This window comes from Pezoporus occidentalis, unplaced genomic scaffold (assembly GCF_034315485.1).
Source record: "Pezoporus occidentalis ecotype Australia unplaced genomic scaffold, CSIRO_AGI_Poc_V1 ctg485, whole genome shotgun sequence".
Taxonomy (NCBI): Eukaryota; Metazoa; Chordata; class Aves; order Psittaciformes; family Psittacidae; genus Pezoporus; species Pezoporus occidentalis.
Window position 1 is genome coordinate 16,072 of NW_026915819.1, and position 27,335 is coordinate 43,406.

The 27,335-nt window shown below is 56.8% G+C and overlaps 2 protein-coding genes across 6 annotated transcripts in view; both read left to right on the forward strand.

Annotated features, from left to right (window-relative positions):
• Positions 1-21,190, forward strand: part of NUP98 (nucleoporin 98 and 96 precursor) — a 34,464-nt gene extending 13,274 nt beyond the window's left edge. For all 4 annotated transcript variants that reach the window (XM_062636598.1, XM_062636596.1, XM_062636599.1 and 1 more), the window contains 20 exons: positions 235-422; positions 1,601-1,717; positions 2,455-2,756; positions 3,426-3,539; positions 4,139-4,277; positions 4,893-5,070; positions 5,798-5,962; positions 9,209-9,385; positions 10,306-10,459; positions 11,006-11,426; positions 12,199-12,428; positions 13,103-13,372; positions 14,167-14,324; positions 14,773-14,916; positions 15,934-16,076; positions 16,633-16,854; positions 17,531-17,772; positions 18,078-18,232; positions 20,196-20,307; positions 20,925-21,190. In XM_062636598.1, the coding sequence (XP_062492582.1) occupies positions 235-422; positions 1,601-1,717; positions 2,455-2,756; positions 3,426-3,539; positions 4,139-4,277; positions 4,893-5,070; positions 5,798-5,962; positions 9,209-9,385; positions 10,306-10,459; positions 11,006-11,426; positions 12,199-12,428; positions 13,103-13,372; positions 14,167-14,324; positions 14,773-14,916; positions 15,934-16,076; positions 16,633-16,854; positions 17,531-17,772; positions 18,078-18,232; positions 20,196-20,307; positions 20,925-21,142 (3,849 nt within the window). In that variant the 3' untranslated portion in view covers positions 21,143-21,190. The remainder of the gene's footprint in view (positions 1-234; positions 423-1,600; positions 1,718-2,454; positions 2,757-3,425; positions 3,540-4,138; positions 4,278-4,892; positions 5,071-5,797; positions 5,963-9,208; positions 9,386-10,305; positions 10,460-11,005; positions 11,427-12,198; positions 12,429-13,102; positions 13,373-14,166; positions 14,325-14,772; positions 14,917-15,933; positions 16,077-16,632; positions 16,855-17,530; positions 17,773-18,077; positions 18,233-20,195; positions 20,308-20,924) is intronic.
• Positions 21,191-23,297: 2,107 nt separating this feature from the next.
• Positions 23,298-26,394, forward strand: CHRNA10 (cholinergic receptor nicotinic alpha 10 subunit). 2 transcript variants are annotated; one of them, XM_062636600.1, is made up of 5 exons: positions 23,298-23,414; positions 23,561-23,706; positions 24,195-24,349; positions 24,604-25,136; positions 25,911-26,394. In XM_062636600.1, the coding sequence occupies exons 1-5, from the start codon at positions 23,363-23,365 to the stop codon at positions 26,348-26,350; spliced, it is 1,326 nt and encodes a 441-aa protein (XP_062492584.1). In that variant the 5' UTR covers positions 23,298-23,362; the 3' UTR covers positions 26,351-26,394. The 2 variants fall into 2 exon arrangements, with proteins under 2 accessions (XP_062492584.1, XP_062492585.1); XM_062636601.1 differs by having other exon boundaries at positions 23,304-23,414; positions 24,740-25,136.
• Positions 26,395-27,335: the final 941 nt, after the last annotated feature.

Consider the following 27,335-nt stretch of genomic DNA (forward strand, 5'->3'; position numbering starts at 1 on the left):
TGCTCCACAGCTACATCTATAGGTTGTTACTAGCCCTTCAGTGAGTGAGTGGAGGCTTTTGATCCTTGGCATTGCTTCTGTTATGTGTTGTCACCCAGCTTTGTGTCTGGTTTTGTTCATTGCTTCCCCCTTTCCTTCTTCCCCCTTTTCATTTAAAAGGTCCTTGACCACACACCTTTACCAAAGCAGCAGTGAGTGGTCTGAAACCTCCACTTCTCCATCTTTTTGTTGCAGAGGCTGAAACCAACTAACCCAGCAGCTCAGAAGGCCTTAACAACACCCACCCACTACAAACTGACCCCTCGTCCAGCAACCAGGGTGCGACCCAAAGCTCTGCAGTCAGCTGGCCCTGCCAAATCCCACCTCTTCGATGGTCTTGATGATGATGAGCCATCCCTGTCCAACGGGGCATTCATGCCAAAGTTAGTGTCTCTCTTGTGCTTGTGTGTGAGAGGAAGCAAACTCCTCTAGAGGGTCCTGAATTCCATGACTGGCTATTCAAATAGGAATAGCAAGAGCTAATTGTCTGTAAAGCTTGAACCTCCTTTGGTAGAGGAGCTGAAGTTCAGCTTAAGCTGCAAAGGCCAAATAAGCTGTAAAATGAGGTCATGTCATGTCATGAGTGGAGCAAAGCTGCTATGAGGTCAATTAGGAGTTGCTACAAGAAAGCTTGTAGGGTGTAATACTTCCTGCTCCTGAGGTGGAAGTGTCATTAGGTTGCTAATGCGCTTGCTATGGAGGCAGATTTGGGGCATTTCACAGCCTGGCACAGGTTCTCCTTCAGATCCATGGCTGGTTCTGTGTCAGATCCATGGATGTCTCTGTGAGAACTAAGTAATGATGTTGTGGATCTACCCTAGTGAAGCTTTTGGGTTCAGGCTTTAAGAGCATCAGTGGCAACCACATTGAAAAGGGCTTTGGAAAGCTTTGGAGTTTATCTAAAACAAACAGCAAAAAACTTTGGAGGAAGATACATCCTTCCTTGAACGTCCCTCTGAGCACAGGCTTTCTGAAGCATTTTGTAACTTCTGTGATCTTGGTTTGTCTCTAACTCAGCCTGAACCGTCTGTTTGCTTTGCAGGGGGAGGGCAGAGATGAAATTACTGAGAGTTAAGTTGAAAATCACCAACTGATCACAAGATCAGAGCAAAGGGATGCTTGCAGTTCTTTGGGTGCAGTGAGTGTAGTAGTTCAGTGATCTTCAGGTTGCAGATTCAGCCTTAGCCTGGCCACTGACTCACTCTTAAAATAACCCTGTAGTGAAGAAGAACCTGTGTCCAGAAGCCAGACTTGGTTTCCCTGCTGGAAAAGCTCTGTTTAGTAAAGCAGAGATTACTGTGGTTTAATGAACTCAGGGTTTGAAATTCAGTGATGTGTGCATCTCACACTTACTCCTAAAGCAAAGCCACAAATGGAACTCCAGAGAGAGCTTTAGTATGTCAGCCACTGCAGTGCTCTTACAGACAACGTGATGTGTCCTGAGTGTGGGAGCAGATCTCACACAGCTGTTTGTGGTCCCTGCAGCACACAAATTAAGCATGAAATAGAGATTCATGCCATGGATAGATCCCAGTTTCTCTTTGGTGTGGTTTGTTTTCAGGAAGAGCATTAAAAAGCTGGTTTTGAAGAACCTCAACAGCAGCAGCCTCTTCTCTCCTGTCAATCGGGAAAATGAAGACCTGGCTTCTCCCTCAGAGTACCCGGAGAATGGGGATAGGTATGGAGATGGGTGATGTGGTTCACCACGTGTGTGTGTGTGTGCTTGTGAGAAATGCAGACTGGTTCTGCCTGTCTCTAGAGTTATTAAAAGACTAGGTGGTTACTGCCAGGGATGTCATCGTAGCTGTGCATTGAAGCGTGCTGACCTCTTCAGATTTATTTCCTCTTAAACTGGCCATAGGTTCTTCCTGCAGGGTCACATACCAGTTCATTCCATCCAGAATCAGCAGTTGAGAGGAATGCCTTCAAGAATGACTGCCTGAGGGGAGACTGAGCTGAGCTCTTAGGCAGAAGCTCTTCCCTGGGAGGGTGCTGAGGCGCTGGCACAGGGTGCCCAGAGAAGCTGTGGCTGCCCCATCCCTGGCAGTGCTCAAGGCCAGGTTGGACACAGGGGCTTGGAGCAAGCTGCTCCAGTGGAAGGGGTCCCTGCCCATGGCAGGGGTTGGAGCTGGAGGAGCTTTAAGGTCCTTTCCAACCCAAACCATTCCATGACTGTGGTACCCCTCTCCCAGCCTTATCCCTACATTTCTTGCAGTGGGAGCCCCAGAGTGGATGTGAAGTGGCGGAGTTGTCTGGCAAGGGCAGAGTGAAGGGGAACAATTGCTTCCCTCAGTCTGCTGACTCTGCAGTTCATGTCATGGTCCATTTTGCTTTTGCCACGAAAGACACCAGAGTTTGGGTGCTGCCACAGTCCCCTCAAACTAAATCATTCAACTTCATCCTTCCTGCCCTCAGGTTCTTCCTGTCAGTGCCCCCCGAAGAAAACCACAGGCAGGATGGGGAGCGGGAGGACGAGGATCAGCACGAGGTGAGCAGGTTTTACACGAACCCCATTGCCAGGCCCATTCCCCAGCCTGCAGAGAACTCCCTGCACAAGCACCACAACAACGTGGACGACACCATCGTGGCCCTGAACATGCGTGCGGCCCTGCGGAACGGCCTGGAAGGCAGCAGTGAGGATGCCTCTTTCCATGATGATTCCCTTCAGGATGAGCGTGAGGAGGAGCCGGAAATGATTCATCATCTGCACCCTGCAGGTGAGCCCGGGGCTGGGGTAGCTGCGTGGTTCCTGACAGCCTTCCATGGGTGTTCAGTGAAGTTCTCCTCTGGCTGTTGTAGACCCTCAGCTTTTGCTCTTTGCGTCCCCTCCTTTATTCTGTAGAACCCAAATCTTGCTTTTCAGTCTCATATCTGGTGTGGAATTTGTTTCTGCTGAGTCAAGAGCAGTTTATCTCCATCACCCAGTTTAATATTAGACCGAGGTAGTGAGATGTGTGAGAGGGAGGAGGAGGACCCAAGCTGTGAGTGTTCTGCAGTAGTAAACAGGGTTGTCTGCTGTTCATGAGCCAGATTTCACAGTTAAGAGATGTAACACTTGGTAGTTACCCATGTGGAAAGTGCACTGTAGGAACTGAAAAGGATGGAGCAGCTTTGCTTTGGAGCCAGGCTGAGAGAGCTGGGCTGATTCAGCCTGGAGAAGAGAAAGCTCCTTAAGTGGAGACCTTGGAGCAGCTCCAGTGCCTAAAGGGGCTGCAGGAAAGCTGGAGAGGGGCTTTGGACAAGGGCCTGTAGGGCCAGGCCAAGGGGAATGGCTTTAACCTGCCAGAGGGGAGACTGAGCTGAGCTCTTAGGCAGCAGTGAGGGCTCTGTGAAACACTGAAGTTGCGAATGCAGTCAGCCCAGTGCTGAAGGTGTCTGTGTTGCAGGCATTGTCCTGAAGAGAGCTGGCTATTACACTGTGCCCTCCATGGAGGAGCTGGCGAAACTCACCACCGACAGGAACGAGTGTGTCGTGACGGGCTTCACCATTGGTCGCAGAGGTAAGCACGGGCAGCTCACCTTATGCTGGAAGGGACTTTACACCATGGAACCTCAGCCTGAGTTCTGCACCCACAGTGTGACCATGAACAGCACCCTTTGGTGCTGGATAACTTGGGTTCGGGCCTCGTAGTGTTTCAGCCTGGTAGCACTACCAAGCTGGAGTGACTTGAGAAGGTTAAAGGTGAGAAGAACAAAATCTGCGGTTGTAAAATCCAGACTTGCTGCAGTATTGATGCACACCTCATGGTTGTCATCATTTCCATCTGAGGTGCTGTATGGAGCTTGGGTGAAGAACCTTCAGCCCAAAGTGTGTTCTTTACCCTTTTATTTAATACAAAATTTATTTAAATGCTTCGCATTTGTGTTGGCAGTATAAATAACCAAGTGATAACAAAAAGCTTTCTGTGCAAAAGAACTAGCTATAAGGAAGTTGGGAACACATCTCCAGTGTGTTGACACTGGGAAGGAGCCACCGTTGTGCTCTGCTCTGGAGACGTGGCAGAGGTCAATGATAGGGTGGGGGAGTGTAGCAGGCACGTAGGTTCTCTGGCATGTGACTTGTCATGGGCACAGTGTGATGGTTTGGGTTGTTTTGCAGGCTATGGATCCATTTACTTTGATGGAGAAGTAAATCTCACCAACCTAAACCTGGATGATATTGTGCATATCCGTAGGAAAGAAGTTGTTGTCTACCCTGATGATGAGAGAAAACCACCCATTGGTGAAGGCTTGAATAGGTGGGGTTTAAATATGTTCTCTGTGGGGATGGGGCTTGCAGGGGGGTTGTGTCTGACACTGGTCGCCTGCTGTGGCTGCAGGCAGCTCCCAAGAGATCTGAATCCAGGCTGTGCATTCAATCATGGAGTTGTGGAATAGTTTAGGAAGGGGTCTTCAAAGCTCATCTAGTCCAAGCCCTGTAATGAGCAGGGACATCTTCCACTAGGTTAGGTTCCCAGAACATCCAAACCTGGCCTTGAATGTCCCCAGGGATGGGGCATCCACCATCTCTCTGGGCAACCTGTGCCAGTGTTTCACCATCCTCATAATAAAAAATGTCTTCTATCTTGTGCAAATTTGCCCTCTTTTAGTTTCAAACCATCGCTCCTTGTCCTGTCACAACAGCCCCTGCTAAAAAGTCTCTCCCCATCTTTACTTTTAAGTACTGAAAGTAAGGTCTCCCTGGAGATCACAGCATGGCACAGTCACTGGATGATACCTGCGGGTTTCTGAACCAGAACCTAGCTTTAAAAGCTGGTTTGAGCCCATGTGTTCAGTTCTCAGCTCCTCCACACAATGCAGTAGCTCTGCCTCAACCCCCCGTAGCCTCTTACCCTTTTGTCTGTCTTTGCCAGGCGAGCTGAAGTTACCTTAGATGGAGTGTGGCCTACAGATAAAACCTCTCGCTGCCCCATCAAAAGCCCTGAGCGACTGGCAGAGATGAATTATGAAGGGAGACTGGAGGCTGTGTCTCGGAAGCAGGGCGCTCGCTTCAAGGAATACCGCCCGGAGACCGGATCCTGGGTCTTTAAGGTAATGTTCTTGTCCTGGCTGTGAAGTGACTTCAGGAAAGGTGGAAATAGCCTGAAATTTGGATCTCCTGAGCATTCTAATTCAGAAACTTTCCTAAACTTCCATGAGCTGTCTCAGGTCCTTCAGCTGTAGTGCAAAATGTCGCAGAATCATGGAATGGTTTGTGTTGGAAAGGATCTTAACATCATCCAGTTCCAACCCTCTGCCACAGGGTTGAGGGACACCTCACCCTAGACTGTGTTGTCCAAGGCTCTGTCCAACCTGGCCTTGAACACTGCCAGGGATGGAGCATTCAGCACTTCTCTGGGCACCCTGTGGCAGCCCCTCAGCACCCTCACAGGGAAGAACTTCTGCCTTATATCTAACCTAACTTCCCCTTCAGCTTACACCCATTCCCCCTTGTCCTGTCTCTGCAGTCCCTGATGAAGAGTCCCTCTGTCATGGTCTAAGCCCAGCTGTTACAGCTGAACCCAGGACACCCTCTCTGGTATCCTCATAGCCCCCTTCAGATACTGGAAGGAGTCCTCACCAAAATGATCACAACATCTTTGGCTTCAGACCTGCATGCCGCGGGTGGTCTTGGTCTGCGCAAAAGCTGAGCTGGTTCTAGATGTGCCAGCCACTGTGGAAGGTGGCCAGTTAGGCCAGCTCAAACTTGAGGCCTTCCAGAAATAGATGCCTGAATCCTCTCTTCCAAGGTCTGATGTGTTTGCCCTTCTTGATGCAGGTGGCACACTTCTCCAAGTACGGCTTGCAAGACTCGGATGAGGAAGAGGAGGAACATCCTTCCAAAGTGGACATCAAGAAGTTAAAAACCGCCCCAGTGCCGCCCCCCGGGCACCTGCCCCCCCAGCAAATGACCCTGAATGGCAAACCAACGCCTCCAGCTCAGGTAGAAGAAGGACAGTGACTAAAAGGGAATGCCTAGGATGGAATCTGAGGAGTAGCTGTGCCTGGGGAGGGGTTGTGGAAGCAACCAGTAGCCTGGAAACCGGAGAGCAAAACCTTGTGCAATCCAGTAGCTCTTCTGACCTCCTGATGAGTGTTTGCCTGTTCCTTTTCGTTCAGACACTTGACATTTCGTGCTGAGGATGTGGGAGGGATGGGGAAGCTTTAAGCCTTTGTTTCTTGTTCAGTTTCTGGGTTGACTTTGGCATGTTTGCACCACTTAGGAAGAAACCTTGGTTTGTACGTATTAGATATATACTGTATAGTTACAGCACCTTGCACTGCCTGCCTTGAGAGTGCCATTGTGTATTAGTTTGACTTTAGCATCAGTCAGTGTGCAAGAATGTGCTTTCTAGTTTAAGAATGTGCTCTATTTTTATTAAAAAGTACTTTTTTTAAGGCTGTTACATGCTGGATTTGAAATGTATTTGTGTTGGATGTGACTGCTTTAAAGCTTTGTAAAACATCCTCAGAGTTGTGCCTCTCTCTTAAATAGGGAAGGTGGCATTTGATCCAGGTCACTGGCAGTCCCCTAAGGTCTTACATGAGTTTAATGGTAAAAAAGCCTTTTATATTGTTTTAAAGGGTACTCAGATGGCAGCTGATACTCCCAAGTTTTCCAAATAGAATTAGTATGGATATTGTCAAGCTAAGGGAGGAGCTGCTTCTTTGTGGTGAAAAAACAGCCTACCTGGGAGCCATCCTGGCACTGATGGGATGGAATGTACTCATTGTGCCATGTGGGGGTGAGAAATGTGAGCTAACTGTGGCTTTTGGAATAGCTTGTTCTAAAAAGCAAGAGCAGAGAGCAGATACCATTTTCTCCCAAAACTGGGCTCTTGATTGCATGTCATGGAATGGTTTGAGTTTGGAAAGGACCTTCAAGCTCCTCCAGCTCCAACCCCTGCCACAGGCAGGGACCCCTTCCACAGAGCAGCTTGCTCCAAGCCCCTGTGTCCAACCTGGCCTTGAACACTGCCAGGGATGGGGCAGCCACAGCTTCTCTGGGCACCCTGTGCCAGCGCCTCAGCACCCTCCCAGGGAAGAGCTTCTGCCTAAGAGCTCATCTCAGTCTCCCCTCGGGCAGGTTCAAGCCATTCCCCTCGGCCTGACAAGGAGCAGACATCAGGAATTAGGTGTGACCCCTGTCCTCAGCTCTCCTCCCGCCCCGCTGCCTGTGGTGACAGTCCCCAAGCTGGTACTGAGCTACAGAGGGTGACAGAGCCCTGCAGGCCCTTCGGGGCTGTCCTGGCTCTGCAGCCAGGAGCTGGTTGATAGAACAGAACCCCCGCAGAATGCCGCTCATGGCTGGGCTGTGCAGGTCAGCCCAAGGGTACCTCCTGGCCTAGGAGTGATCAGCCTGCGCCATGTGAGCCGAGCGGCTTTAGGTGGTTCTCGTTTTGCCCGTCTGACCGTTCCCTGCTGCTCAGATACGTGTGTCCTGGGGAGCATTGATGCTCACAGCTTACTTGGGTTTCCAGAAGCGCTGCATATACATGAGCACAGGAACAGAGGCAGGTCGTGCACTGGAAGTCCTGCTAAGGAGTGGAAGAGCACATTCAAGGGCTGCTCTTGGATCATTAGAATCGGGCAGAAAACGTGATGAAGGTTATCAGATGAGGCACATCAAGCCAGACATGGGGTCTGGAAAGATAGAACTTGGAGCAGTGGTGGAGGGAGCATTAGTGAGTGGTGTCCATACACACCTGCGCTGTGCACAGCAGATCTACAAGTCAAACCGTGGTCACAGACATGACTTTCACCACTCCCTTCATTGGGCTTTAATGCAGCCAGGTCCCTCGTATAATCATTCCCTGGGACCTTGCAGTGTTAATAAATTCATGAATATTCAAGTAGTGAGGGAAGGAAAAACCTCAATTCTAGATCCTTTTAAATGCTTCTTTCAGAGCAGTCAATAGCATTTTGAGATGCCTTACATCCCAAGTGGGGCAGGTTTTGAAGCCATGCTGTTTGCCAGGGTTTGGGAAATGAAACACAATGGTGTTTCGATTTTGGGGAACAAAAACCGTCGTTAATGGTTTGCAAGTCAGAGAGATTAATCTGGACGTGGTTTTGCTAAGTACGTTTGAACCCAAGAGAGGTCAGAGTAAGTCACACGCATTCCCAGTACTTTTGGCTGCTTAAAATATTAGCTCTGGTCCCCAGCTGGACAAGGGCCTGTAGGGCCAGGCCAAGGGGAATGGCTTTAACCTGCCCGAGGGGAGACTGAGCTGAGCTCTTAGGCAGAAGCTCTTCCCTGGGAGCAGGGAGTTGGGACTGGATGAGCTTTAAGGTTCCTTCCAACCCAAACCATTCCATGACTCTGTGACTTAAGGTGTGCGTAGGTCCCGTCAGGCTCATCACTGAGGTGATGCCATGTGATTGCCATCAATAATATTGTGAAGTTTATTCTTCCTCCTGCCTTGATCTCCTGGTAGTTATGGGAGACTGAGCTGCAGATTGGAAGAGAACTGCATTCACTGTCACACTGCTGACATGCAGGGATAAGGGCAACATCAGTGGGGAAAAGCCTCCAGCTCTCCAGTCCTGTGCCACTTGTGTCCAGGTTTAAAGCTGAAAACAGTGATGTGTGCACAGCACACGGTCTGTGACCCAGTTGTAGGTGATCTTCAAGGGGACTGGTGTCCACTTCACACATTTTAAGTTCTTGGTGGAACACAGACCCAATGGTTTTAGTTTGTACCCCATCACAGCAGGGAAACACAGCAGCTCCTGCAGCAGCTCCTCTGCTCGTCAGCCACATGTTGGGGCTGGAGAATCACCCAGTGCTCAGTCCTCTGAAGGCTGAACTGGGGCCTCTCTGTGTGGCAGTACTTTGAGGGAGCAGGTGGGGGGAAGGCAGGGTGCACAAAACTTCCCTTTTGGTGGCCACATGAGAAGTGGAAAGCTGAAGAATAGTTCCTTACTGCCTGGAGGATGTTGGTGAACTTCAGGAGCGCCTCGCTAAACCCTGACTTCTCTTCACTGTAACTTGCACTCTTGTTACAACTCGGAAGAAGAGAGGAGTAGGTTGTGTGTGTTCATCTCTAAACTTAATGTGGAGGCTTGGCCCAAGCAGGGGAGTCCTGCGCTCCGCTTGCAGGTGATTGCTGAAGCTGTTGAATCCTCTCTCTCTGCAAAGCTCTTGCAACCTGTTGTAGGCTCACCCAGGCTCTGCCTGTCTCTGCAGACCCCAGACGTGGAGCAGCTGGGCAGGATGGTGGAGCTGGACAGTGACATGGCTGACATCACCCAGGAGCCCCCCCAGGAGCCCCTGCTGGAAAACAACGTCATGGAAGAGCAGGAGGCAGTGCCCGCTTCAGCACACATCGCATCCACCCTGGGCATCAACCCCCACGTGCTGCAGGTGGGTGCCTTGTGACAGCCCCTCTCTTGGTAATGTTTAGCACTGACAGCTCAGTTTGCCTCCCCAGGTACGTACCAGGTAATGTACTCATAGTACAAGCCACCCTTCCAGTGCCTAAAGGGGCTACAAGAAACCTGGAGAGGGGCTTTGGGCAAGGGCCTGTAGGGACAGGACAAAGGGAATGGCTTGAACCTGCCCGAGGGGAGATTGAGATTAGATTAGACATGGGGGTTGGAACTAGATGAGTTTTCTTTCAAACCATTCTGTGATGAAGCTTTTCGTATCTACAAAGGCTTACCACAAACACAGAAGCGTAATACGTGAGTGGTAATCATAGAATCATGGAATGGTTCCGGTTGGAAGGGACCTTAAAGCCATGGGCATGGAATGGAAAAATTAGACTCATCTGAAAGGCAGAATTCTGAGGGGTGGGATAAGCTGAACTGATCTCTACATAGGATGCCTTGGGCCCAGTTGGTGGGAAATGGGAATGGGAGGTGGGAAATTACCACAAGGTAATGGGAGAGCTGGTCTTGATTGGTGTTATTGTTTGGTGGAAGGGTTGTACCTTCAACACCTATGGGCTTCTGCTGGTTACTTAAATTTGTAAGGAAAACCAGTCCTGAAGTTTTTAAGCTGATAAACAAGTAGAGCAGAGAGCTGAGGAAACAGGATTATTCTGGGACTTCCCACCCATCCCTCCCCAGGCCAGTGGCACTGATGTAAGCAGTTGGTTGTCAGGGATTCTCATCCCCTGAAGCTCACTCCTGCCTCCACTGTCACTGGGACTCCTCGTAGCATGTGGAGGTTGTCTGGTCATGTGCAGCTGTACAGGTGGTTTTGGTGGGGAAGGAGCTGAGCGGATCAGCTGCTGCTGCGAGTGAGCGCTGACATGCAGCCCTGACTTGCCACCTCTGCAGATCATGAAAGCTTCCCTGCTCACTGATGAAGACGACCTGGATTTGATCCTGGATCATCATCCTGGGAAGCAGCCCGTGAAAACGGATTCTTCTCAAGAGATCTGCTCCCCGAGGCTCCCAATCTCAAAATCCCATAGACAGAAAAGATACTCAGGTACTGTGAGAAACCACCTGTTGTCTGAAGAAAGAGGTTTTGGTTCTGATACTGACAAAGTCCTACCACTGGCTGAGCACAGGGCAGAGCTGTGGTGGGTCAGCTCTGGCCAGCAGCCTGTTGCCCATCCAGCCACGCTCTCCCTCCTCCTCTTCAATAGGATGGGGGAGAAAATGGGATGAGAAAAGCTCATGGGTTGAGATGAAGAGAGGGAGATGCTTCCACTTGTGACAGCACCCGGGAATCAGACTTGGCTTGTGTAAAATGAATGTGTTGTCAGTTAAAATAGGTTTGGATAGTGAGAAACGGAGACAAACTGGAGCAACGCTTCTGTACTTCATTATGGGGGTGGTGGGCACTGACACAGGGTGCCCGGGAAGCTGTGGCTGCCCCATCCCTGGCAGTGCTCAAGGCCAGGTTGGACACAGGGGCTCCCAGTAGCGGTCATTGGAACCAGGTGGTCTTTAAGGTCCCTCGCAGCCCAACCCATCCCACGATTCCATGAACGTACAGCACCCTGTTCATGTTCTCCCTTCTCCCTTCCAGTCGGTGGGCTGCTGCAGTCCAAATTCGCCACTGTGATTTCCCAGTCACCCAGTGCTGCTGGGCAGGACCTCAAGGGGCCGCAGGCTCCGGGCAGTCCCGCTCCTGCTGCCCTCTGGTCGATGACGTCTCCGCTGAAGCCGGTGTTCTCCGTCCCGCCGGCGGTGCCCGAGGTGCCCATGAGAACAGTGGGGGTGCGCAGGCAGCAGGGCCTCGTGCCCCTCGAGGCGTCCATCACCCACGGGAAAGGGAAGCTGCTCATGGACATGGCACTCTTCATGGGCCGCTCGTTTCGCGTTGGCTGGGGACCCAACTGGACCCTCGTCAACTGTGGAGATCAGCTGAGTGCATCGGGTGACACGGAACATCTTCAGCGTGACTCGGTGGAGTATGGATTCCTGCCGACTCCCGTCGCTCCCAAGCCGTGAGTAGCAGTTTCCCTTGGCATGGCTCTGACATTCTCTCTCTTTGTGTTTGAAAGAACCCCGGTTGTAGGTCCGTATCCCTTCAGAAGTGGTGCAAGACCACACTGGCCATGGAGGTATCTGTCAGGTTGCTACTTCACCAAGCTCTCAATCTCAAAGACCTGCAGTATTGTAGTAAGAGCAGTTAGGTTCTTACCAATAACGCTGTCATTGTGCTGAAGGTTAAAGAGAGCTCAGAATTGTTGTCAGGAAGCTTTAATCTACTCTTGATCCTCCCTGAGGATATCTCATCTACCCAAGGAATTTCTTGTTCAGCCTTCCTTGGGTGTCTTCAGTTCTGCTTTTGTGCAAAGCAGAGTACAGAGCTTCCCGGGGCTGTGTGACTCCATCCCTAACTGTGACCGGAGCATAGCTGGATGTTCTGCACCTGCAGTCCTCCAAAAACCTTGTTTGGATGCTCTCCAGCAGCTGTGATGTGCTGAGAGAATGAGGTGCCCTCCCAGAATGCTCTGGCTGTGATAAGGTGTGCCGCTGCCTTTGGAGAGCTTCAGGCACAGAGTTCAGTGAGGTTTGATGGGCAGAGGCTGGTTCGAAGTCCCAGGCTGTACCCAGGATTTTCATAGCTGGCTGTTGAACTTGGATCAGGTCTTTGTCCTTATGCTCCAGCTGGGAGAAGCTGCACAGTGCAGCAGCTCTGTGGTGGAGCAGTTCACATGGATGGAGAACAATTCCGAACGTTACTGCCTGGTTTTATCTCCTTTCCTCCTCCAGACTCTCGGAATCCTCTTTCAAGGTTCACGTGGAGAAGCTGAGCTTGGCACAACGGACGGTGGACAGAGAAAACCAACTGTATCTCATCCCTCTGGAGATAAAGCTCAAACACAGCACTGTCCACATGGATGAGCACTGCCCTCTTCTAGCACCTAACCCAGGAGTTTCTGCTATCCATGACTATGCTGACTGGGTCAGGAAAGCATCTGAGGATCCTGCTGTGACAGAAGGTGAGGCTGGAGTCTGGAAAACTGTCCAGGTCAGATTGATTTCAGGCTGAGAGAGCTGGGCTGGGTCAGCCTGGAGAAGAGAAGGCTCCTTAATGGGAGACCTTAAGAGAGCTCCAGTGCCTAAAGGGGCTCCAGGAAAGCTGGAGAGGGGCTTGGGACAAGGGATGTAGGGACAGGCCAAGGGGAATGGCTTTAACCTGCCCGAGGGGAGACTGAGCTGAGCTCTTAGGCAGAAGCTCTTCCCTGGGAGGGTGCTGAGGCGCTGGCACAGGGTGCCCAGAGAAGCTGTGGCTGCCCCATGCCTGGCAGTGCTCAAGGGCAGGTTGGACACAGGGGCTTGGAGCAAGCTGCTCTGTGGAAGGGGTCCCTGCCCGTGGCAGGGGTTGGAGCTGGAGGAGCTTTAAGCTCCTTTCATCCCAAACCATTCCATGACTTCAGGTTTCATCTGTGCAGTGAGATGTGAATAAAACAGGGAAATGGGCTGTGCCAGTGTTCCTTTGGAAAGCCCAAACGTGGTTGGTTCCATGTGGGGAGCTACCTGACTCCCTGCATGCACTCCCAACAGTAGGATGATCCCTCTGGATATCCTGCGAGCTTCTGCTCATGACCTTAGCGTCATTCCTAGGTGCTCTTCCTTGAGCCTTCACTCCTGACCGAGTAACTCTGTCTGACAGCTACTGTGAAGCACTGGTGCTTGGCGTGGACGCTGTGCGAAGCGCTCTGGGGGAAGCTGAAGGAGCTGGAGGCCAGCTTGGAGGAGCCGAGGCAGTACGTGCTGGCGCTGGAGCGCAGGAGGGCCTTCTCCCGCTGGCTGTCGGCCACGGCGGCCGCGCGCATCGAGGAGGAGGTGGCCGTGTCCCGGCACGGGAACCCCGTGGAGGCCGTCTTCAGCTGCCTCACCGGCAGGAGGATCGGGGAGGCCTGCAGGCTGGCCCAGCAGTCAGGTGAGGCGCCGCGGTGCCTGCTCCGTGCGGGACCCTGCTCTGGGTTAAACGCAGCCGCTGACTCAGCACCACGCAGCTGCTCGAGGGGGATGGACAGCATTTAAATCCCACAGGTTGACACAAAACCGGCTTGATCCCTAAAGGACAATATAACACTACTGCTAATAATAATGATGAAGCACTGGAGACCTCAGAGCAGCTTCCTGTGTCTGAAGGGGGCTACAGGGATACCCGGGAGAGACTCTTCATCAGGGACTGTAGTGATAGGACAAGGGGTGATGGGTTCAAACTGAAACAGGGGAAGTTAGGTCAGATAGAAAGCAGAAGCTCTTCCCTGGGAGGGTGCTGAGGCGCTGGCACAGGGTGCCCAGAGAAGCTGTGGCTGCCCCATCCCTGGCAGTGTTCAAGGCCAGGCTGGGCACAGGGGCTTGGAGCAAGCTGCTCCAGTGGAAGGGCAGGGGGTTAGAATGGGGTGATCTTAAGCTCCCTTCCCAACCCAGATCATTCCATGCTTCTATGTTTTTCAGAGCTTAATGGCTAGTTTAAGCTTGGTCTTCTGTGTTGGCTCACATCTTTGAAGTTCTCCACTTCTCTCCTCTGAGGAATCTGTCCATCCCGTTTTGTCTTCTCCCTTCACCCCTGTTTAGGGGGGTTATGTCATAGTGTGGTTTATTTCATAGCAAACTGTGCACACACACCAGTTGGGCTGATCCAAGTGCCCCACAGCTCACAGGGGTAGCTGGGGCACTGGTGGGTGGAGGATCTGCCTGAGGTGCTGCTGTGTCCCATTGCAGATGACCACAGGCTGGCTCTGCTCCTGTCCCAGCTGGCCGGGAGCCAGCCTGTGCGGGACCTGCTCACCATGCAGCTGGTGGACTGGCACAGGCTGCAGGCAGACTGCTTCATCCAGGAGGAGAGGCTCCGGATCTTCGCCCTGCTGGCAGGAAAGCCTGTGAGTCCTGTGTCTCTTCTCTTCTTGACTTCCCCTTCTTGGCAGCAGCACTTTCACACTGCAGCACACGACCACAGTGCGTGGTACGCAGTAGGAGAGGAGGACAAGGTGGTGGTGGGTTTTCTGTTAGTGTGATCTTAGTGTTGCACGCCTGGTTGGGGCAATCCCATGCACAGACACAGGCTGGGGAAAGAGGGGATGGAGCCTGAGGAGAAGGACTTGGGCTGTTGGGTGAGGAGAAACTCCCCATGATCTGGCTGCAGTGTGTGCTTGAGCCCAGAACCCGCCATGTGCTGGCTGCACCCCCAGAGTGTGAGCAGCAGCTCAGGGAGGGGATCCTGCCCCTCTGCTGTGCTCTAGGGAGACCTTAGAGCAGCTCCAGTGCCTAAAGGGGCTGCAGGAAACGTGGGGAGAGGCTTAGCCCGACCTGAGTGCTTTGTCTCTTCAGGTGTGGCAGTTATCAGAGAGAATCAATATCAATGTGTGCTCGCTGCTGGACTGGAAGCGCTGCGTGGCCGTGCACCTCTGGTACCTGCTTCCTCCAACAGCTTCTATTTCCCAGGCACTTGCCATGTACGAGTTGGCCTTTCAGGTAGGTCAGTTGTTCCTTGGCGTGAGGAGATCTTACTCAGTCCCGGTGACTGCTGCTGCACTGAGACTTCTGTGAGCAGTCAGGTATCCCTGTGGAAGTGCTGAGTGTGGAGTTCACTGTGTATGGGTTCATTATTTCAGTTGTCAGAGCCCTTCACCAGCTCTGTGATGAGTTGTTGCAGCAGTGCACTCAAATGAATGTTCTTTTCAAAGGGAATAAAGCCCTAGGGTTGAACCCGTTGGTAATTCCGGTCACTTGAGGAGCTCGGCACTGCTCCTCAGGTGGTAGCAATGCATTTTAAGTGCATCTTCCACTGATTGAGTGTTCCCAGGTATTTGACAGCTACCCCAAACTAGGAAGATGGGAAGTGGCCAGCAGCAGGAGCTGTCTGAGCCAGGTGCCAGGCAGTTTTCCCACTGGGATGTTTAATACTCAGCTGTCTGACTTGTCGGATGGTCTTTGAACCATCCACCCCATTTGTTTCACTGGGTGTTTTACAGCAGACAGAAGGCGAGCTGCAGGCAGCGAGTGGCTGATGCATTATGCAGAGGCTGGTTGGTGCTGCAGAGCTGTCAGCCTCTGGGTACAGGCAGACAAAGGGCTCTGTGGCAAAAAGTGTTTAATCATTTAACTAAAGATCCTTCAGCCTCCATCTGTGTGCTTAACAATGGCCCAGCATCAAGTGTAGTAACTCCTAATGGGTGCATGCTCAGTGCTGCAGGACTCTATTGAGGAGAAGCTCCCCATGACCTGGCAGCGTGTGCTTGAGCCCATCATTAATGCAGAACACTGTAACCTCTGCTCTGGAGCCAGGCTGAGAGAGCTGGGTCAGCCTGGAGAAGGGAAGGCTCCTGAAGGGGAGACCTGAGAGCAGCTCCAGTGCCTGAAGGGGCTGCAGGAAACCTGGAGAGGGGCTTGGGACAGGCCAAGGGGAATGGAGGCTGCTGAGCTGTGTGGAATGCAGGATGCAGTTTGTTCAGGGTTAGCTTTAACTGACTGTTAAAACTGGTTCTCTAGAACACATCAGAGTGTGAAAAATATGCCTGCTGCCCTCTGCCTCCCTACCTGGAGGATTCTGGCTGTGTCATAGAGGAAGATGACAACACAGGAAGGCCTCTGAGGGACGTCTGCTTCCACTTATTGAAGCTCTACAGTGACAGGTAAAGAGTCCCAAAGCTTCTATAGAAAGATCTTGGATCAGTGAATGACCTGAATTCCCAGACCAGGGGTATGAAATCAGCCTCAGCACTTAGTGAACTGCTCCAGCAGTCAAACCCTGCCCCGTGTGTAGGCCCTTAAAGCACACGGTGATGCTGTTGCTGCTGGTGGTGGTATCACTGATGAAATTGGAGCTCTGGAGCGTGGCTGTGGGGGGTTCTTGTGTGTTGTCTGTGTCTTGAGGAGTGCAGTGGTCCTGCTTTGTCACAGCAGCCTTTTGAAGGCCTTGAAAAACCTGCAGGAGGGTTTAAACCATGGCAATCACGTACTAAAGGAAAGGTGGTGACAGGCTGGGTGCAGAGTCAGAAAAGCAAAAGGATTTTAACAGTTACTCTTATCTTTTTGTTATTTTATTATCTAAAATCAAAGCACCCCCACACACACACCCTGTAAATCACATCTGTGGAATAACTGGAGGTGGCTGGAGGGAAGGAGCTGAGCAGCACCAGGCTCTGACTGTGCACAGCAAGCTGTTCATGCTGCATGTTTTCCCTGCAGACACTACGACCTTGACCAGCTGCTGGATCCCAGGAGTATCACATCCGACCCCCTGGACTGTCGCCTGAGCTGGCACCTCTGGGAAGTGCTCAGGGCCCTGAACTACACCCACCTGAGCCAGCAGAGCCAGGGGGTGCTGAACACCAGCTACGCTGCCCAGCTCGAGAGCGAAGGCCTCTGGGAATGGGCTGTTTTCATCCTGCTGCACGAGCCCAAGACACAGTGAGTGAAGAGCCTGTTCTGCCTCTTGCCTTCAGAGTAACAGTGGGGTCTGTTCCATTTGTGCCCTTTTCCATTGCCAGTGAGTGTAACACTGCTGCTGCCTCCCTCAGTCATAGAGCCATTGAATCAACAGGGTTGGAAAAGACCTACAAGGTCCCTGAGTCCAACCGCCCCAGCACTGCCAAGGCCACCACTGCCCCATGGCACTGAGGCCTCCTCTCCACGGGGTGTGAACCCTTGCAGGGCCGGTGCCTGCAGCCCTGCCCTGGGCAGCCTGTTCCAATGCCTGAGCACCCTCTGGGGCAGGAATTGTTCCTCAGCTCCATCTAAACCTGCCCTGGGGCAGCTTGAGGCCGTTTCTTCTTGTCCCATCCCTTGTTCCTTGGGAGCAGAGCCCAGCCCCTCCTGGCTCCATCCTCCTCTCAGGCACTTGTAGGCAGCCATCAGGTCCCCCCTGAGCCTTCTCTTCTCCACACTGAACCCCCCAGGTCCCTCAGCCCTTCCCCATCACACTTGGGCTCCAGGCCCTGCACCAGCTCCATTCCCTGCCCTGGCCCCGCTCCAGCACCTCAAGGTCTCTCTCGTAGCGAGGTCCCTAGCGCTGAGCGCGGTCCGTTGGAGCCTGTCTCTGGTGTGACGGGGGTGCTGTAGGGCTGACACCTTTGTCTCTCCCCAGCATCCGGGAGAAGGCCGTGCGGGAGCTGCTGAGCCGGCACTGCGTGCTCAGCGAGACCCCCGAGTCCTGGGCCAAGGAGGCGTTCCTGACGCAGAGGCTCTGCGTCCCCCCGCAGTGGATTCACGAGGCGAAGGCGGTCCGGGCGCGGATGGAGGGCGACAAGCATAAGGAAGCCCTCTTCTTGTTCAAGGCTGGGCACTGGAACCAGTGTCACAAGCTGGTTGTCAGGCACTTGGCCTCAGGTGGGTCTGCTCTGCTCTTCATTCTGCCTCTGGAGCAGGGCACACAAACACAGGAGGGGCAGAATCCTCGGGTGCTGAGGACCAGGAAGGGGTAGGGCTGTGCTCATCATGGTGGGGCTGTTAGTGCTTGGCTGTGTCAGAAGAGTCTCACTGATACCTGGCTGTAAATGGAGTATTTCTGGCCATGGCTGATGCTGTCAGGGAGTCACCAAACTGCCCGAGAGTGTTGTCCTTTGCTTGCTTTGTCTGCTTCTGACATGTAAGAAGCCCTTTTGCTCCATTCCTCACACTCTTGTTCTCCTCAGATGCTATCATCAATGAGAACTACAAGTACCTGAAGGGATTCCTGGAGGATCTTGCCCCTCCAGAACGCAGTGCCCTCATCCAGGACTGGGAGATGGCAGGACTGGTCTACCTGGATTACATCCGTGTCATTGAGATGCTGGACAGGATTCAACAGGTAACAGATCAAAACACTTGGATTGGTTTCTTCCTTCAGTTTGGAAGCTCCTGTGGAGTTCTGCTTTTAGAATAACCTTTTCCTCGCTGTCAGTGTTAATGTTGGCGTCACCCTTCAAACAGCACATGGTGCATGTCTGAAAACGGGGAGGTCTGGAAGGTCCTGTTGAAATAAGATAGAGGGTGGATTGGAGCAGCATGGTCTAGTGGAAGGTAACATAGACAGCCAAGTTACTATAAATTACTTGTGCAGTGATTTAGGGGTAAAACCTTTATGTAATCCCAGACCATAAGTTATAGAATCATAGAGTAGTGAGAAGTTGGGCAGCTCGTGCTGAGCTGCCAGGCTGGGGGCTCGTGGTGCTGCTCGAGGACAGGGTCTGGCAGGTCAGGGCGGCTCAAGGGCAGATTTGGGCTCTGTTTGTGTCGGTTCTGAGCTTCGCTCCCCCAGCCCTGGAGCCGGCCCTGGCAGCAGGGGATGGGTGAGGAGCATGACCCTGTCCTGTGCTCTCTTGTCCTTCCCTCCTCCTCAGCAGAGGGTACCGGGAGACGGAGCCACTCAGGGTCCCCGGAGGGGTTCGGGTTCTCCAGGACCAACCCTGGGAGCATCTCCAGGACCAAGTCCGTGCAGGAGCCGCCGTCCTTCCTCCTGCTCCAGCCGAGCAGGGATCAGGCTCTGGTCCCAGCCCCTCAGTGCAGTTTCCAGCAGTGCTGCTGGAGGGTGCAGGACAGGAATCGGTCTTGCAGAAGCCTCGGTGCTGGGGCTGGTGTCGCAAGTGCCTCTGTGCGAGGGCAGGAGGGTGCTGAGGAACCGGGCCGAGATGGGGAAGTGCAGGCGGGTTCCAGCTGCAGGGTGGCAAACGGTGAGAGAAGGGAAGATGAAGCTGTGCAGGAGGGGAGGCGGGAGGAAGGCTCCGAGGAGGAGGGGAAGGAAGGGGCAAAGCGGAGGGGAGAGCTGGGGGAGAAGGGGAACTGGAGGCAGAGAGAGGGCAGCTCTGGGCTGGAGGCAGCAGCCGGGGCCTCGGTGCCTGGCAGGGCTGGTGTGGGGTTGTCCTCTCTGGGGCCATGGGCTGCTCCCCCCTCACACCCCTCCTGCCCCAGCTGCCTCCTGAGGGCACGCAGGGCGCAGCGGAGCAGAGCGGTTTCACTTCTGGTTTGCAGACGTGTTTGCCCCTGGCCCAGCCCCGCTGTCCTGTGGGGCTGAGGGACGCGTGTGCATGGGCCGGCTGCTGCAGCCCCCAGTGCAGCCGGGTCCTGCTGGGCTTGTCCTGCAGCAGGCACAGAGGCAGCGCTGCCGCTTGGTGTGAGCCCAGCCCCCTGCTCGCTGCGCTGCTGCTCCTGCCCCTCAGTGCTGGTTAAGGCATTTCTGGGGGCAACAACACCGGAGGGACCCGGAGCTGTTGGAGCGAGGCCAGGGGAGGCCATGGAGCTGCTGCGAGGGCTGGAGCAGCTCTGCCCTGGAGCCAGGCTGAGAGAGCTGGGCTGGGGCAGCCTGGAGAAGAGAAGGCTCCTGAAGGGGAGACCTGAGAGCAGCTCCAGTGCCTGAAGGGGCTGCAGGAAAGCTGGAGAGGGGCTTGGGACAGGGCTTGGAGCAAGCTGCTCCAGTGGAAGGTGTCCCTGCCCGTGGCAGGGGGTTGGGACTGGAGCAAGCTTTAAGGTCCCTTTAACTCAAACCATTCTGTGATTCTAAGATGTGGCTCTGCCCTGCACCTGTGCTCTGTGTAGGGAGATGTGGGGTAAGTGAAAAGGAATGGCACTCGCTGTTAGCTGCTTCGTGGGGAACCTGCCTGTGAGTCCCCTCATGCAGTTCAAGGCTTCCCATTTCCCAGCTTCAGGTGTTGCCCTCACACAGGTTGTAGCATGGGTTGTGTCTGCTGTTGGATGGATCTGCCCGAGTGTGCTCAGTGTTGCTGCTTGAGGGCCTTTGGCTGACTCAGAGCCTGACTCTTGTGCTTGCTTTTCAGCTGGATTGTTCCACCTATGAGCTGGAGAGGTTACACACCAAAGTGACATCGCTGTGCAACAGGATAGAGCAGATCCAGTGCCACAGCGCCAAGGACCGCCTGGCTCAGTCAGGTACAGTGAGACCCCCCCACCCCTGCATTGCCTTCAGCTCTGGGGCAACAGCACAAGGGGTACAGGGAGTCCAGAGGAGGGCACGGAGCTGCTGCGAGGGCTGGAGCAGCTCTGCCCTGGAGCCAGGCTGAGAGAGCTGGGCTGGGGCAGCCTGGAGAAGAGAAGGCTCCTGAAGGGGAGACCTGAGAGCAGCTCCAGTGCCTGAAGGGGCTGCAGGAAACCTGGAGAGGGGCTTGGGACAAGGGATGTAGGGCCAGGCCAAGGGGAATGGCTTGAACCTGCCCGAGGGGAGACTGAGCTGAGCTCTTAGGCAGAAGCTCTTCCCTGGGAGGGTGCTGAGGCGCTGGCACAGGGTGCCCAGAGAAGCTGTGGCTGCCCCATCCCTGGCAGTGTTCAAGGCCAGGTTGGACACAGGGGCTTGGAGCAAGCTGCTCTATGGAAGGGGTCCCTGCCCGTGGCAGGGGCTGGAGCTGGAGGAGCTTTAAGGTCCCTTCCAACCCAAACAGTTCCTTCATTCTGAGGAACGAGGCCCTGTTCCCCTTGGAGGAGCTCTGTGTGTGTGGAGGTGTCGCTGCTGGCACCTGGAGCCCATGGCAGCTCCTCTCCTCCCGTTGCAGACATGGCCAAGCGCATCGCCAACCTGCTGCGGGTGGTGCTGGGGCTGCAGCACGCCCCGGAGCCCGTGTGTGAGCCCGCGGCCGAGCTGCAGCGCGTGCCCCTGCGCCTGCTGGCCCCACACATCGGCCGCCTGCCCATGCCCGAGGACTACGCCTTGGAGGAGCTGCGCAGCCTCACGCAGTCCTACCTGCGGGAGCTGACGGTCGGCACCCACTGAGCCCCCGCGCCCCGGACGCTCGTTTTGTACCACTCGTTCCCCTCCCCTCGGCGCAGGTTTTCTCCATAAAGGTCTCCAACAGCTTTAGCCCTGGGTAACGCAGCAGTCTTTGGCGCCGGGGCGCGCTGGGGCCGCGTGCCCCTCGCAGGCTGCTCCCCAGCCGCACACCACGCTCCTGGCACCGGGAGAGCTCCCTGCTGAGCCTCTTTGCCCTGCGGCGGGGGCACGGCGGTGGCTTCATCCTCTGGCCAGTCCTGGTGCAGCGCAGAGCATGGGAAGCAGCTCTGGGGCAGTTCCCCGTGGTGGGGCTGCGCTGGGGAAATCCACGAACCTTCAGCACTGGCCGTGGATGAGCTTGAGGCAGGGTTTGGGTTAGGGGGGTGCTGCTGGGGGGTGAGGGGAGAAGAGATCTCACTCAGAACTGTCTTCTGCATCCTCATGTGAAGGGGGAGGCTGGAACAAGTTCATCCATCCCCCAGCTGCCTCCCGAGCAGGGAGCTGGCATGAGCTCTGTGAGGCTTCTCCCCATCACCACCTTCAGGCTGCTGCTGGGACAGAGCCCGTTCTGCCCCAGGCCCGCCGAGGCTCTGCCTGCGGGGCCAGAGCTGGTGTCACCGAGTGGAGCCACCATCGGCACAAGCCCATCCCGTGCTCCCGTGTGCGCTGTCCCTGCTCCTGCTGTGTCCTGAACCCCACTTAACTCTTGCAAGAAGGAAAAGCAGCTCCTCCAGGGCCTGCTCCCGGGTCTGGTCCCGTGTCGGGGTGGCTGCAGCACCTCCTGTGGGGAGCAGCAGCTTCCACTGCCTGGAGCTCTGCCCTGGCTCCGGAGGTCTTCGTGCATGAGGGTTATGTAAAGGTTTTTATTGAAGAATTATAAATAAATGCTCTAGATTATTTTCCTGTCTTTTTGAAAACAATAAATAAAATGTTTATAGAATTCCCACCGTTTCCTTTGCTTTTCCAGCCCGTTCCAGTGTTGGAGCCATGGGCACGTGGCCCCTGGTCCCACCCAGCAGTGGGGTCAGCCCTGGGGGTGGCAGCTCCTGCCTGGGGTGGGCAGGGATGGCAACTGGGGAAGCTGAAATCTCCCAGGAGCTGAGCGTGTCCGGGGCCGGGAGGAGCAGCAGGAATTGGGGTGTGATCATGGAGTCCTTTAGGATGGAGGGACCTTAACGCTCCTCCATTCCCAGCCCCTGCCCCGGGCAGGGACCCCTTCCATAGAGCAGCTTGCTCCAAGCCCCTGTGTCCAACCTGGCCTTGAGCACTGCCAGGGATGGGGCAGCCCCAGTTTAAGTCCCTTCAACCCGAACCGCTCTGGGATCCTGTACTGAGGAGGAGGCTCTGGGCTGGGCTCTGCCGGTGCTGGGAGCCCGGTGCTGCTGCCTTTGCCGCCTGCCGTTACCGCAGCCCTGTCCCTCCGGTGCAGCGGCTCCCGCCGGGCCCGGGGATGAATAATTCACTGCCTGGAAACCGAGCCTCCGGCCTTAAAACCGATCCCGGTGCTCGGCATCTGCCGCCGGGAGCCGGGTGGGAGCGGAGCCAGGGCAGGGCTGGCGCCCGGGGGATGCTCCGGCACCGCCGCGGCAGGGCCCGCGCTGCCGCTTGTGCTGCACCCCCGGGTCCCATCCTGTACCCTGGAGCGCTGCTCCCACAGATGGGAATCACCCCCTTTTCCCTTCCCTCGCTCGTTCCCTGCGGCCGGCGGACCGGGCGCCCCTCGCCGTGCGCCGTGCTCCCTCCAGCCCAGGTGCGCAGCATCCCCCCTCGGCTCTCCCCACCGCCGCTGCCTCGGTGGCTTCCAGCGCCCCAGCGTCTCCCTTTGAGCCCCGAATTCCCGTTTCCAGCTGCCCCTGCGCCAGGACCGCGGGAAGCGGCCCCTTCCCCGCACCAGGGGCCCCAAGCCGCCGGTTTCCAGCCCCCGGGGCTGCAGAAGCCCCGGGCGGGAGGAGCCAGCTCCCCCCTGCCCGCTCCTTGTCACCGGGTCCCGGTCCCGGTCCCGGTCCCGAGCTGCCCGCGGCGGCGCTGCCCTGCGGCGGGGGCGAGCGCTCACGGTGCCCCCGGGAGCTCCCTGCGCAGGCAGCGCCAGAGCGCTCCAGCCCCGGAGCCGTCGCAGCCCCTGCGGGCCCCACAGAGGGACCGGGGTCCCCCCCATCGCCCCGCGGCTCCCCCCTCCGTGCCTGACGTCACCGGCAGCAGCGCCCGTGTCCCCCCGCGCTCGGGATGGAGCGGCCGCTGCTCGCGCTCTGCCTCGCCGCCTGCCTCCTGGCCCCGGGTAAGCGAGGGCGCTGCCCCCCCCCAGCACAAGGGGGGCCCGGGGGGGGGTTCGAGGGGCTCGGGCTGGCCCCGGGTCCCGGTGGTCCCTGGGGCCGGGGCCGGCGGCGCCCGCGGCCGCTCCATCCCCGCTGTGCATCCCCGCAGGCGGCCGCGGGGCCCCGGGCAGGGTCGCCCAGAAGCTGCTCCACGACCTCTTCGCCAACTACTCCAGCGCCCTGCGGCCCGTGGAGGACACGGAGCGGGCGCTCAACGTCACCCTCCAGGTCACCCTGTCCCAGATCATCGACATGGTGAGAGGCGCGGGGCCACCGGCACCGCCGGCGCCTCCCCTGCTCCGCACTGAGCCCCCCAGCTCCCTCAGCCCTTCCCCATCACACCTGGGCTCCAGGCCCTGCTCCAGCTCCGCTGCCCTGCCCTGGCCCCCTCCAGCACCTCAAGGTCTCTCTTGCAGTGAGGGGGCCAGAGCTGAGCACGGGATCCGAGGTGCGGCCTCACCAGTGCCCAGCGCAGGGACCCCTTGGAGCCAGCTCAGAGCTCCCCAGTGCCCCCAGAGCAGCACAACCCCGGGGGTCCCAGCCAGCCTAGGGCCAGGTTGGACACGGGGGCTTGGAGCAAGCTGCTCCATGGAAGGGGTCCCTGCCCTCCCTGGAGGAGCTTTAAGCTCCCTTCATCCCAAAGCATCCCATGACCCCGAAGGCACCGACCAGGCTGGGTGCTGAGGGGGGTTGTGGGTGACATCGGGGTCCATCCCCTATGCCCAGCCCTGTCCCCCCCACAGGACGAGAGGAACCAGGTCCTCACCTTGTACCTGTGGATGCGCCAGGCCTGGCTGGACGCTCACCTCACGTGGGACAAGGATGCCTATGGCGGCATCGACAGCATCCGCATCCCCAGCAGCTACGTGTGGCGGCCAGACATCATCCTCTACAACAAGTGGGTCACGGGACCCCCCCTCGCTGCTCCTGGAGCCGGGGGGCTCAGAACGGGGCTGGGGAGGCTGATGGGTGTCACCAACCCTGGGGCTGTTGTGGGGTGGGAGCAGGGGGGTCTGGGGTGGGTGATGGAGGGAGGCGGTCACCGCAACCGGGGGCTGGCACCGAACCCCGCGCTGGGGGTGATGTGGGGCTGGGACACTGCACTGAGGAGGATCCGAGCCCCACATGGGGCCCCACGTCCGTCCCCCCCAGCGCCGACGACCGCTTCGGCGGCTCGATGGAGACCAACGTGGTGCTGCGCTCGGACGGGCTCATCCTGTGGGACGCGCCCGCCATCACCAAGAGCTCCTGCAAGGTGGACGTCTCCTACTTCCCCTTCGACGGGCAGCGCTGCCGCCTCACCTTCGGCTCCTGGACCTACAACGGGAACCAGATCGACCTCCGGAACCGGCTGGATGCCGGCGACCTGACGGACTTCGTGGAGAACGTGGAGTGGGAGGTGCTGGGGATGCCGGCCACGAGGAACGTGGTCACCTACGGCTGCTGCTCCGAGCCCTACCCCGACGTCACCTACACCCTCCTGCTGCGCCGCCGCGCCTCCTTCTACGTCTTCAACCTGCTCCTGCCCTGCCTCATGGTCTCCTTCCTGGCCCCGCTCAGCTTCTACCTGCCCGCAGACTCGGGCGAGAAGGTGTCGCTGGGGGTGACGGTGCTGCTGGCGCTCACCGTGTTCCAGCTCCTGGTGGCGGAGAGCATGCCCCCATCGGAGAGCGTCCCGCTCATCGGTGAGCGCCCGGCACCATCCCGTGGCAGTGGAAAGGGTGGTGGCGGGCGGGGGGTTTGGTGCGGTTCTGGTGTCCTCAACACCAGAGAGACCTGGAGCTGTTGGGGTGAGGCCATGGAGCTGCTGCGAGGGCTGGAGCCGCTCTGCCCGGGAGCCAGGCTGAGAGAGCTGGGCTGGGGCAGCCTGGAGAAGAGAAGGCTCCTGAAGGGGAGACCTGAGAGCAGCTCCAGTGCCTGAAGGGGCTGCAGGAAAGCTGGAGAGGGGCTTGGGACAAGGGATGGAGGGACAGGCCAAGGGGAATGGCTTGAACCTGCCCGAGGGGAGACTGAGCTGAGCTCTTAGGCAGAAGCTCTTCCCTGGGAGGGTGCTGAGGCGCTGGCACAGGGTGCCCAGAGAAGCTGTGGCTGCCCCATCCCTGGCAGTGTTCAAGGCCAGGTTGGACACAGGGGCTTGGAGCAAGCTGCTCTATGGAAGGGGTCCCTGCCCGGGGCAGGGGTTGGAGCTGGAGGAGCTTTAGGGTCCCTTCAGCCCAAACCAGGCTGGGGTTCTGTCATTCCACAATCCTATGGCTCTGTGATGGGGGTGCAGGTGTCAGCCCCTCCACTGTGGCCTCACCTCATGGAACCATAGAGCCATGGGCTGGGCCAGGTTGGAAAAGCTGCTCGAGCTCACGCAGTGCAACCGCTCCCCGCCCTGCCAAGGCCGCCGCTGCCCCATGGCACCCCATGGGGTGCGAACGACGCCTCCATCCCTGCCCCGCCCCGTTTCCCCGCAGGCAAGTACTACATCGCCACCATGACCATGATCGCGGCCTCCACGGCGCTCACCATCCTCATCATGAACGTTCACCACTGCGGGCCGGGGGCTCGCCCGGTGCCGGCCTGGGCTCAGCGCCTCATCCTGCGGCACCTGGCGCGGCTCTGCGGGCTGGGGGGCGGCTGCCGGGGCCCGCGGCGGGCTCCGGGCCCGGGGGATGCTCGCGGGGAGCTGGGGGCCAGCCCCGGGCCGTGCCCCCGGCAGCGCTGCCTCTGCCACCACCGCGCGGTCCTGGACCACGTCGCCTACATCGCGGGGTGCTTCCGCCGGCACCGCGCCGCGCAGCGCCGCAGCGGGGAGTGGAAGAGGGTGGCCAAGGTGCTGGACCGGTTCTTCATGTGGGTCTTCTTCCTCATGGTGCTCCTCATGAGCCTGCTGGTGCTGGGCAAGGCTGCCTGAGGGACACAGCGCCCCGGTGCACCCCCGACCGGTGGGGCCGGCTCTGGGTGCGCCATGAGGGCGGATGGTGCTGAGCACCCCCCGTGTCTCCTATGAAGGTGCGGGGTGAGAGCTTCACCGGTGCTGGGCAGGAGGAGCCCAACAGTGGGACCCCAACCAGTGCCTGCTGCAGGCAGGAGGGCTCCCAGACCCCCGGGTGGCTGCATCCTCATTGCACCCCCACTGCACCCCCATTGCATCCCCACTGCAGCCCCATTGCACCACATTACACTCCCACTGCATGCTATTGCACCCCATTGCACCCACAGTGCATCCCCACTGCATCCTTGTTGCACCCCCATTGCACACCACTGCACCCATACTGCATCTCCATTGTGTCACCATTGCACCCCCACTGCACCCATACTGCACCCATACTGCATCCCCACTGCATCCCCACTGCACCCATACTGCATCCCCACTGCATCCCCATTGCATCCCCACTGCATCCCCTGCATCCCCACTGCACCCATACTGCATCCCCACTGCATCCCCATTGCATCCCCACTGTACCCATACTGCATCCCCACTGCATCCCCATTGCATCCCCACTGCATCCCCATTGCATCCCCACTGCATCCCCATTGCACCCCCACTGCACCCATACTGCATCCCCACTGCATCCCTGTTGCATCCCCACTGCATCCCCATTGCATCCCCACTGCATCCCCATTGCACCCATACTGCATCCCCACTGCATCCCTGTTGCATCCCCACTGCATCCCCACTGCATCCCATTGCACCCCCACTGCATCCCCACTGTACCCATACTGCACCCCCACTGTACCCCGCACCTGAGAAACCCGACAGACTGGAAATAGAACCCTGGGGCGAGTGTCCTGCTTCTGCCTATCCATGGGGGTCCTGGGCTGGCACCGGCAGTGGCTGATGTGGGCTGGGGGTGAGCACGGGGTGGGGGGCACGCAGGGCCCGGGCTCCCCATGGG